The 12,092-nt window shown below is 40.2% G+C and overlaps 1 protein-coding gene across 1 annotated transcript in view; it reads right to left on the bottom strand.

Moving 5' to 3' along the window:
• Positions 1–2,469: 2,469 nt before the first annotated feature.
• Positions 2,470–12,092, bottom strand: part of LOC104521734 (leukemia inhibitory factor receptor-like) — an 11,820-nt gene continuing 2,197 nt past the window's right edge. Inside the window, exons 3-9 of the mRNA XM_010163816.1 lie at positions 11,226–11,377; positions 9,305–9,468; positions 8,310–8,484; positions 7,771–8,040; positions 6,110–6,239; positions 4,091–4,254; positions 2,470–2,660 (exon numbers count right to left, since the gene is read on the bottom strand). Coding sequence (XP_010162118.1) covers positions 2,470–2,660; positions 4,091–4,254; positions 6,110–6,239; positions 7,771–8,040; positions 8,310–8,484; positions 9,305–9,468; positions 11,226–11,377 — 1,246 coding nt within the window. The remainder of the gene's footprint in view (positions 2,661–4,090; positions 4,255–6,109; positions 6,240–7,770; positions 8,041–8,309; positions 8,485–9,304; positions 9,469–11,225; positions 11,378–12,092) is intronic.

Here is a 12,092-nt window from a genome sequence, read left to right as displayed (position 1 = left end):
TATAGCAAAGAAGTTGAAATATCACAGTAGGTAGCACCTTTGAGATGTAAAGCATGAAAAGGAGAGTTAACACGGATGAGCCTTCAATGGGATGAGCTCTGCACACAGTAGCAGGCTGCTGCTTCCCATCTATTCTGTCCAGTCCCCCTCTCCTACATGCAGCAAAACCTCTGCTCATATGAGGCAGGCCAGGGTTTCAGCTCTGGTATTCCGAACCTGCACTTCCACTGTCCACGCACACATCACTGGGTGGACAAAGCCCTTTTTCCTAAGACACACGCACAGAAGCATGCTAAAGACAGTCTGTCTGAGCAAGATGCTTGTCATGCAGTCTTCTTCCGAGACAGTCATCTTTCTTTCAAAATATAGTACCCAAGTCTTACCCAGGTGATCTCCGTTCACAGCTCTTATGACAGGACTAGTCTTTCCTGTCACTCTCAAAATGGTGTGTCTCTGGAGTACTTCAGTTTCATGGCTACTTAAAGAAACTCTAAGCCTGGGAATATTTTTTACTGAATCTAATTATAACACATGTGCACTGCAGCTGCCAAAAACTGGACTCCAAGTGACTTTAAGCTGCAACTAATTGTGCATTTCTAAAGCCAAATGACAACTTGAAAAAATATTTCAAAAGCCAACAATCTCTCATATGGATGGAAGAGCTTCTGAAAACATCCTCAAAATGCCATATAAAACCCCATAACAATTCACAGCTACTTTTGTTTATTACAGGGAACTCTTGGAGGCTTTTTGTTAAGCAACCAGAGACAACACAACAAGGCTGTAAAAGCTTGTACTAAGCTGTTTGCTGTGTTTCAAAATATCTGTAGCTCTGGGCTCTGATACAGGCACAGTGAATCAAATTGCTGTGGCAGTGTTAAGACCTTCCCATCTCCTACTGCCCCAGGTGACTGACCCGGCAGCAGAGTTCATAAGCAAGTGTGTGCCCCAGGCTTCGAGCAGTGTTACTCTGGCTAGCCAGAACTGTGCAAACCTACTTTTTTATCAGCTTAAGCTAACTGAGCTGGGAGTGGGTGACACTCAGTTGTTTGTTTCCCCTGCTGACTTTTCCAGGAGCAGAAAAACACAGACAACTGTGGGTGATGGTATATATCAGACTATACACCACAATCCAACACTTGTTCATCTGTTAGAGCTGTTATGTACATCTAAAAGTCAGTTCCTTCTGCTGTTAATTCCAAAGATATCAGCGATTTCCTTTGCAGTACCTAATATCTCGGTACTACTTAATACATGTCATTAGAGAGAAAATATAAAAGCTTACAGCTTCTACACACATTCAGTGCTTTGAAAGTATTATAAAAAATAATTTCTTACAGATAATGCATTAACTACCACCCTATTATTTTAGAGGCGATGTATATGTTAATCTTCAGTCTTAGCTGCATCACTTCTGTGGCCTGAGTGACTTTATCCAAGGCTGTGCCCAACAGCTGTGCCCAACAGGCAACTAAACGCAGTGGGTAATAGAATACTCCTGCTAAAAATCAAGCATTGTAATAAACAGCATCTGAGGTTAATGTGTTCAAATAAAAAATTCAGGCTCTGTGCAGCAAGACCTGAATTCAGCATGTGCCTACCCAAGCTGGTCAGATACTCCATCTGAACACACAAACACAGAATTTGGGGGTGAACCTCAGGCCAACCGAACATGCAGTTCTGGCATCAGGGTCACAGAACACCCTCACACTAAGTTAGGCAACACAGAAGAAGACATATTCCCATCACCTACACTCAATATCCAATGCTGGTGTCTAAAAACTGCTAAGCTCCAGGCAGCAGCGTAAATACACAACTCCAGTAGGTGATGCAAAGCACCAAAGCTGGGCAGCAGCTGGAAGCCCGAATGATGGAAAATCTGAACCCCACCCAGAAATACCACCTTCTCTCCAGCTGCAGAGGTCTTCACTGGGGATTACCTACTGATACTTCCTGTGGGAGAACCCTTCCCTATCCTGTCTCTACAGCACTAACATAGGAGCAGGTTTAGCAGCTCCCTATTATGGCCACACACATGTCAATTGCTGACAGCGAGCAAATGAACTGTTCTCTGAGATGAAAAAAGAAAGAAAATAAATTCAATGGCAGATTGCAAGAGACAATCTGAAACAACTACTGTGGAAGTTTGCAGGGCACATCCTGCAACAAGTGTGTGTTAATACAGTTTGCACAAGGAAGGACAAAGCACAAGGACTATTACCTAAAGGGTGTGCATAAAGCACTACACACCTTCTCCCACTTCCAAATAACACAGTGGGTAATTTGACTTTCCTCTAAATTGTTTAAAAACAACAACAACAAAAAAGCAGGCAACAAAAGAGATGAGCAGAACTTTTTCTGATTTTAGTATATGAACTTCTAGTCATTACTACATTAATCATTTAATAAGATGATCAGAATGAAGCTCTTAGAAAATAATTTGGAATGTGAGTAGTTCAGTGAAAAAGATCAACATCTGAGCAAAACAAAAAATCCATTAAAAGCAACACTTACCAGTTTTCGCTCAGAGTGACCACTGCTAATTTCAATTTGACACAGAAGCCTGATCTCAGCAAAGCTGCCATTTATAAACCAATGCAGATGGACGCTTGTAGAGCTGTTCCCAGATACAGTTAACTTTTCTGGAGTTTTTGGATGAACTTTAAAAATTGAGAAAAAAACATCACTTCTAAGAAAAAAACATTCACTTTAGTTCAGAAAAATCTGATTATAAAAGATCAAAGAGAATCAGAAGGATAAATAAGTGAACTGATCAACAACTAGGATAGGTGGTGCTGGGAAGGCACCCACAAGCAGTCTCATTCCTGACACTTTTCTCAGCTATCAAACATGGAAATGTGGAACCAGATTTACTTAAGGCTGAATGTACTAGCATTTGTGACAAGGAGTTGGAGACACAGAAAAACATTTCCCTTCCTACTGACTTTATAAAAAAAATGAAACATGAGCTATTTCAGAGGACCACAGTCGTAGATGAAATTCACTCAACTACGTTCACCTTCAGGGAACTTTTAAAGTTAGAACTTAAAATCTGCAGACCAGGAGAGGGTAGGACTCCTGAATGACCTATCCCTCTCCAAAACTCCTTTCTGGAACTTTCCAAGACTATTCAGTACTATTATTCCTAGCTATCAGAGAAAAAAATCTCTACTGTTGGAATTGGTCCAGTAATCCTTAAGGAAATATGTACTCTATGTTGGGAATTAAGTGGACAGTGAGGGAAAGAAAGAAAAGGAAACAAATAGGAAATAGCAGTCATATCGACTGGGTGCAAAAAAGCACAGTTTATAATTAACAGAAACAAATTAGGCTTTTCTCAGACCTGCCAATTTACTCTGACAATTCTAATCTCAGGCTAGTTGAACTGGGACATGGACAAAAAACCCACACCATCTTCAATTTCAAATTCAGTTTTCAGAGAGAACAGAAGAACGCTGCAACCATTGGGAACTCCTGAATCTTCAGCTGTGGTCGTGGAGGCAGATGCATCTTCTCCCTTTCCTTGATTAAACTGAAGGTCTAATGAAGTAAGTTATTTCTTTCTACGAACCACAAGAGCAGATGATCATGGCTCTTACCAGTAGCAGATAATACTCTTGCTATTACATTTTACCTTTTAGTTCTACTTTTTTTACATTCCAAATCCTGCTGTTGTAAACTTGCATAATATTTTGCCCTATAAGCAGACACTGAAATACAGAGTCACTGATAGTTCATAAAGTTACACCTAAACTTTATCTATTAATGTGTAATAGAACATGAAGTAATACATAAACAGCAGCCAGCTAATTATTAGATCACAAGAAGAATTTATCCACACAGCAGTGTATCCAATCTGGTAGCACTGCTGTCAAGAACTAGCATCTACCTGTAGACCTAATCCTTGCCTCAGGACATATTCTAAGCTACTTTCTTTTGAAGTTCAAATTATCAAACACGACAAAATACTGATGACAATAAAGCAAAATAATGACAAGAATACCATGTCAGAGTTCTTCAAACCCAAAATAAACAAGTAGTTAGCATGCAGTAAACAAATCTTTTTGCCTTTTTAATTCTTAAGTCTTACCTCTTTGAGTTAAATCAACCAAAAGCGATGACTCTGTTTGCCCAATAGGATTGGAGACGCCTAATATGAAATCGTAGATTTTTTGATCAGCCAGTACTGGAAAGCCACAGACACGTTCTCTGTTCATTTCATTGACTTCACATGAAATATTTTTACCAGACATTCTACAAAGTAAAAAGGATGAGGGGGAGGGCAACGACACAAGTTAATTTTTGAGTAAGATAATTTCTAGCAACAGTCAGAAGTCTAGATTGAAAACACAGTAAAGAACAACGGGTTCACTGACACATGGCTTACAGAATGATTTGATTGCAGAGACATATCTAACACCACAATGCAGGTTAAAGTGGCATCAGTCAGGACTTGCCCTGTTCTCAAGTGAAACTTTCCTCTTCCACTAACATAACATTTCCATCGTCTCCCTTCTCAAAAGCCTGGAAAACAGGTAGGTCCTGTAAAACCACCTCACAAGTCATAACTAAGATTCTGATTTAAAGTATCTTTGTTCAGATCAGCATATATTTGCATTTAGAGAATGTTCCTAATTGCTTTCTGAACTAGGGAGATGCACACATGACATCTTTCTTCTATCAGCCCTGCCAAGTCTCAACTAAGGTTTGCTACCTGGGATACATCCACTAGTCCCAGTCGTTTTTAAATAGAAAGCTGGAGAGGCAGTCTGGTAACAGCCAAGACCAGAGTTGCTTACCAAGAGCAACTTCTTTAGGGGTAACATCTAAAGTGTGTATCCCTATGTATGTATGTATCTAGAAGTTGTTTTAATTAAAATCTGTGTAAACCTCCCATTTAGTAGCACAAGTTTAATTTCCACCTTTGGGCATTTTTATTGTGTTGTAGCTGGGCTCCGAGCTCTCTCCACAACATACTCTCTTTCAATAGCTCAGTGTGGGCTGAGAACAAGGATGAGACTATTTACCCTGAAATGCATTACATTCATCTCCTCACAGCTTTGGGCTGAGTAAAACAAGTCTGAACTACATCCTCATTTATTAGCTGAATATGGGCAGCCAGTAACTGGAGCTCTTTTCCTTTGAATACCTGCTCTGCTTTGTCCACCTCTTTACACCCTACCCCATGACTTTTTTAGCACTAGCATCCTGGATAACATCTGTGACTGTAACTCAATCCTCATTGCCTCTGACTTGCTTCAAAGCCACCATGAGACTCCATTTCCCATCAGTTTGTGTGACTCAGGGCTCTCCTGGCTCCTTTCCCTGACTGCTTCTTTGGCATTACCGGGGAGTCTCCTTGCCACAGGAATTTTGTTAACTCCTCACTAACTTCTAATCATAACCATCAAGGAATCCCATTTGCAAGTGCTATTCCAAAACAATGATTCTTCACTTTCAAAGCTTTACGTGGCCTATGATGTAAGAAACTAGTGGGACACCAGTCTTCACTTCTTTCTATGGACGATGCCAGTGTTGTTTGTCCCTTTCAATGTTTTCCAGGTAATGTCCACTTTACCTCCTCTACACTATCAAGTTCTTGATGCTGGGAGAATGGATTATTGCTTATAGCTTATTGCTATTTTCCCTAGCAGCGTTTGGAAAATGCTCCATGGTCTGTCTTACAATGGTTTCTCCACTAGTTTCTGTCATCCTACATAGCAGAAGTTCAGTAAATGTCTGACAGATGATCTAACACAGGTTGCATATATAAAAAAAAAAAAAAAAAAGTGAATTACTCCCATTCTCTCCCCTTATTTTCATATTGGTCCCATCTACATGTTGGCAGAAGCCTGACACACTAAGCACCTCATTTTCTCATGAGTCTTTGTGAAAATCCATCCTTAATTCCCACTGCAACTTTGCTGAGCTAGACAAGGGTTCTCCAAGTTTAGTTTAGTTTCAACTTACACAAACTCTTGAAAAGTATTTTAGGCTCTAAACAATGGACACTACCTCATTTAAATGGGGATGGTGCACTAAGTCTCAGGCGGCAATGGATATATTTCAGTTCTACTCTTTCACTCCTTTTAGTGTTGAATTGTTTTACCTTTCAAATAAACTGTACTTTGTTCTTCGTTTTCCGTATAGCCCACTGGGTCTGCCTGGTGTCCAGGTGCATTTTATTAACAGGAAGTTAGACGTTTCACAGCTGAGGTTTTGGGGAATGTCAGGGGCATCTGTAGCATGAATGGAAACCAAAACAGTTAGCCGATGTTTTGCCATGCTAGTGGGACAGCTGGGATGCTACCTTCCTGAAAGCATCACCATTCGCTTCTGCTGTGTCTAGATTGCGTGCCTCACAAATACATGGTGACAGTTATGCTCCAACCACAAAAATAATATGCTTTAAAAAATCCCAATAAAACAGATGGATAATTATTATCATCCCCATCTGACTAACACTTGACTCTAAGCTTCAAAGTGGGTGGGTAATCTGGTAAATAACATGCAAATATGTTCACAAGCGCCAGGCTCTGACCTGGAAGTATTTAAATGAAACTCTGCCAAGAGTTCTCCAAAATTCTGAGCATCAGTTTAGCCACTGAGCTATGGAGGAATGCTGTCGGCTGTGCGTCACATTTTCTTACATGCCAGCTCCACCACTGCTTTGAATTCTCCAAGCAAGTCATGTCAAGGAGATTTTCCCTTTAGCATGAATTCCACATTCATGAACCACTGACTTATCTACCTGGAAGATTCTCCCACAAAAGCAAGTACTGAACAAATAATATAAAAATGGCAGCTCACTGAGAAGTCATAAAAGGTTGGATTCTGTTTTGCATTTGCTATCACACACTTAATACACAAAGTCTATGACAGCAGGCACAGGCTGGAGTTGGGAACACACTTTCAAAATGAATCCAATCTCTCTTCTCCTTTCCCTCAACTGCAAGAACCCTAAGTTCAAAGGCAGGCATTTGTAATGGGGAACAGGATTCCTTGGGCTATTGGAAGATGGTAACTCTCAAAACCCCTGTGGGGAAAACGTGCAGAGCTCTGAAGTGACCAATTATGGGAAAGAAGAACCAGGCACTTTCAGTAGTTTGTTTTAAGAGGTATCTGTATCTGGAAGAGATTTCTGAGGCTGGCATGGTTATGCAAAGAAGATACACAGTGATTCGGTATCTTTAAAGAAAATACTAAAAGAATGTTTAAAAGATTTTCCAGGAAGGAGGAACTGTTAGTTGGGTTCCTTTGTTGTAACTAGCTCCCAGGCAGGGAACTACTGCCTTGGATGAGCATCTGTTGTTTTTGCAAGTCTAGCTTTTTATTGTCTTCATCTGACTGGCTGGTAAAAGAATGTTTTAAGTTACAGTTGTGCTCGTACTCTAACCTTGTCAAGGACGAAACTAGAGCAGATGTAAACCTAAAGTGACGGAGGCTGAGGATAAATCTTCATATAGCAATAAACTACTAAATATTCCAGATTACGAGGAAGTGCCTTAGAAAAAGAGATCAAGGACAGAAGTACTGGGCCAGGTTCTAAGAGAAGAGGGCTTACATGGGTACTCCCTGATCCTCCCAGCTCTGCTGTCTTCTCCATGGGCTAGAGTTTCCACAGTGAAATTATACAAGTACAGTCCCAGTTCATCCTCAAAAACCAAATGCCAGGAGGAAAAAAGCCACAATAGTATTTGTTTCCCAGCAGAATTCCAAGAGCCTCAAAATTATTTTGATTTTCCTAAGGCTAGTAAGCATAATACATACATCCTACAAACAAGACAGTTCCATCCATCTCATCTTCAGACAGTATGCACACTACATTCGTCCCACTGGTATCTGAAGCACTGGCATTTAGCACTCTGATTGCACTGCACCGACTGCTCAGATGTATCATTGGGTGTATTTCTGGTCCGTAAGTCATCCGTTGTATCTGCTGTCCTTCTTCATGGACACAACAAATTGTCACATTTGAACCTACTGCCACCACGGTGTCCTGAGGAAACACCCCACTCCCACTGGGCTCAGTATCTTTTCCTAGCAGAGAAGGAATAATAGAAAACAAAAACAAACAAAAAACTTCACATGAACAATTTGCTATAAACATGCTGCTAATCAGCTAAAACATGACTTTTATGACTCCAACGCATAAAAATTCAGTGTTTACTAGGTTTCATTAACTAAGGATTGCATTATTTCTCTCCTCAAAAGCAGCAGCCCATCACTGCCCAATGCTTTTCCTCTGATTTTGCCTTACTTTTCATAAAGCAATCAAAGTCCATGTAGCAGCAAGGGAACAAACATACCGGGGACGATTTCTACTGGGCTCCAGTCACTCCAGTTCTTGGGGCCAACAAACTGCGTTACATTAACGTAACAGCGAATCTTCACATAATGTGATGTACACTCCAAAGGCATATCTGATGTCCAGTTCCAAGAAATAATGATGTCTTCATGAGTCAGTTTTGAATAGTAAGTTACCTATAAAGTTTCCCCCCAAAAAACCAACCAAGAAAGAGTTTATGAACAACTGCTAGCAATGACAATAATCTTCCATGTGTCAACAGCAAATTAAGTGAAGTAAATCACAAAATCCTCATAGGTGGTTGTAGCGTCCCACCTAGCTTTCAGTTGTGTTGTGAATTTACTTGGACAAAAGCCTAAGATGCTAAACAGCCCACCAGCCAGGTAGACTGCCAGCCAAAAATACCAGAGGGCAGACATTTGAGGGAGAGCAGAAAGCTTTCCAAGTATTTCAAAAGGTATATACTGCATCCTAGTATCCTGGGCCTCTCAAATGCAGGGAAATGTTCCAACTTTTCCAAAATGAAACTCTTCTAATATAATTCCTAGACTGCATGTTTTATCTTTTCTCCATTTATAAAAATTATAGAACAGAGTTATAAATTGTCCTAGAATAACTGTGGTTGCAAAAAAAACCAAACCAAACCAAAACAAAACTGAACATGCAAAGACCACCATGACTTGAGACACTGTTGGATAAGCAAAGCAGAGATAATATTAAAATATCTGCCAAATTCATAAGCAGGTTCTAATTCAAAAACCCATAATAGATTAAAAAACCCCTGTCACTGTGAATAAGTACTGACAGTATAGTACCTAGTGTCCTCATAACTTTGAAAATTAGCAAGAAGTTATCTACCAGAACCATGACTACACTCAGGTTCTGCAAAGCTCTACAATCTTACTTATTCTCAGCTTTCTTCAAATGACCTCCCAGAATATTACTGGGGGACAAAATTATATACATATTTTTTTATAAAGGAAGTGAAGGACTTACTTGTGTGACTTTTTCCATTGCTTCTTTACGGAGTATCTGAATTTGCCAAAAGGCATCCAGTCCATATGGCAAGACTGATCCATAATCACTCCATTTCAGACATAATGTGGAAGTTGGAAAGTCAGGTGTTAAACTAAGAACGTGTGGAGTGAGAGGAACAAAAGCTTGAAAAAGAGAGAGGGGGAAAGCCATATTCAAGACATTAGTCAGCAACACCAGCCCTACAGGTGTTCAACAGCCACATCTCTCTGCTCTCAACTGGCTGACAGCCATACAAACATGTAACTCAACCTCTGCGATTAGAACAAGATGGGGTCTATCATTACTTGAGCATGAAAGTTCCCAGGAAAGCACAGGTACTGATGAGTCACCAGGTACCTTTTTCTTCTACCATCTCAAGATGCAGATGTGTGAGTAACTGATCAGAAATATGATTCTTCATAATGCATAGTAAGGAAGACACTGTTATCTTTCACAACCTTAGTTAAATGCCGCAGAGACAAAGAAAACATGGTAAATAGTCTTTGAAGTGTACATGAGAATATATCTAGGGAGGATGATGGAAAATTCCGCAAAGGAAGAAGTGGGGTTTAGAGACCAGCAGGGAAGAGAGGACTTGCAACAAGAGCTGGGAGTAGGGAGAAAGGAGAGCAAAAGCACAAGTGGAAGAAGTTCACATAAGGTTCTGAAAAGGATCATGGGGAATGATTTTTAAGCTACAAGAAATATTAAAGGCAAGATACGGTGATGGGGACAGAGAAGGAAGATTAAGCAGAAGCATCTCTTCTATGAGTGGGTAGTGATGAAGCAAGATGCTCAGAAGCAGGCAAGGGTTATATAGCAGTTCAAGCATTATGGTAGTTCACTGGGCCTCGTGCAGGACAAATCCTGTGATTTATCCAATTTTGGTCCTGGCCAAGGCTCTGAGAGCCCACAAAGTGTTCAACACAGTCAAAACGCTACCCGGGATAACCTGTGACAAACCTGAGAGACCCATCCTGCCTGGAGTCAGCAAGATGCTGGAGAACGCTGTGTGTTGCCCGCAATTTTTCAGCTGTATTTTGTTTAAAGTTCTTGAGTTGCTCTCAGCTGAAGAGAAAACTAAGCCATGGGTAAGAAGTGCTACTGACTCTAGATTTTGACTAAAGGAATAAGCATGCAGACCAAAACCAAAGATTAAATTATGAGCAGATAGTGTGTAGATGGTAGATGGTGTCAATGCCAACTTCAGCTTACAGCTTCCTTCTTTGGGAGGAAGGAAGTGGGAAAAAGTCTAATTTATCTATGACTCCAATACGAGGAAGCCTACCTCCAAGCATAAATGTATTTGCTCAGTTTCATAGAAACTTGAACAGAATGGGTAAGTTGATCATATATTAAGAAAATATGACAATGTCAGGAGTGACATATGATACAACTGCCCTTAGAATGTTGTGAAATTGCAGGAATAAACTACTTAACTCTGTAGTGGTTCAGCATTTAAAATGTGAGAACAGGCAATAGGAAGTTTATTCTCCCTGTCTCAAATCAAGCCTGAGCAAATGCACTTTATGCCCCATGCAGGTACTTCAGGATATAGATTAAGAACTTGTTTACAAATCCTTTGTAATTTGCAATTAGGAAAAAAAAAAAAAAAAGATTAAGAGTGATTAGGGGGCTGTAATGGTGTTGTACTTTGTTCTCCTCCTCACATTCTGCCCTTGATTTCTCTGCTATGATCTATGGATAGAAGGGTTTTCTTTCCCCTGAAGGGGGAAAGAAGAAAACCAATTAGGTATGGTAGATTCATATGGACACAGTACATCAACGTTTTATAGACAGGAACACTGCCAAAGAAAACTGCAAGTATATTCACTTCTGGAGCATTGCTAATCATAGTATAAAGGCCTTATGTACATACATAAGTAAACGTGATACTTACAGATGTCTTTCTTATGAATTTCAAATTCTTTGGTAGCAAAAGCAGTACCAGAAATGCTGTTTGTGGTTATTGTCACTGTTGTGGAGCTCTCTGGGACTGGAATCTCAACCCTTTTCTCCTTGGTTTTAAAACACACTGGAGGGGGCAGGTCACTGAAAAGACAGAGAGGATTAAGCAGGTATTTCAGCTGATAGGAAGCTAAAGCAAATTAAGTCCTATTTGTAGGACACTAATAAAACACAAATTCTCAGTAATATAACAGAGAGCTCCATATCAAGTTTGTGAAGGAGTAAGACTTGCAGGGGCTTTGGTTAATATCAGATGAACAGGCATTCCCTGAGCAATAGTTGTTGTTAAGAGAACATCTCAAAATGAAAAACTGACTTTTTAACCAAAAGGCACATTTCTGAAACCTATAGTCACCATGCACCAATATTTCAAAATAAGTAAAGTAAAATGCCCCCAAATCCAACAGTATCTCCCCTTCCCTTTACGTTTCCTGACTCCCTCTCCCTCCATTTCTTCTCCAAGTGATGGCATATGGGTGCAAAGAGCAGGTTTAATCATCTGTGTACCTATCTCAGAACAAACCTTTTAGCTCCCTTCTGCTGCCCAGCTCATAGGTTTTTTGCAGAGGGCAGGAGAGAGAACTGCTAAGATTCCAGATGGAAACACAGTCTGCACATAATGTTTGTGCAGTGCTCAGCACAATGTGATCTGGCCTTTGTCTGGAGGTCATGGATACATACAGGAAACAATAATGGATGGGTCAAGTCCCTTTGCTCATAATCATTGATACACAACTAGAAAATAAAAAAGTTTGGAAAAATCCAGACCTTCCTCTTGGGGTAATGATGGGAGGAAGGA

This window comes from Antrostomus carolinensis, unplaced genomic scaffold (assembly GCF_000700745.2).
Source record: "Antrostomus carolinensis isolate BGI_N321 unplaced genomic scaffold, ASM70074v2 scaffold45282, whole genome shotgun sequence".
Classification (NCBI taxonomy): Eukaryota; Metazoa; Chordata; class Aves; order Caprimulgiformes; family Caprimulgidae; genus Antrostomus; species Antrostomus carolinensis.
The sequence above is the reverse complement of the archived record's forward strand: the minus strand, read 5'-3'. Positions and strand labels throughout refer to the sequence as shown.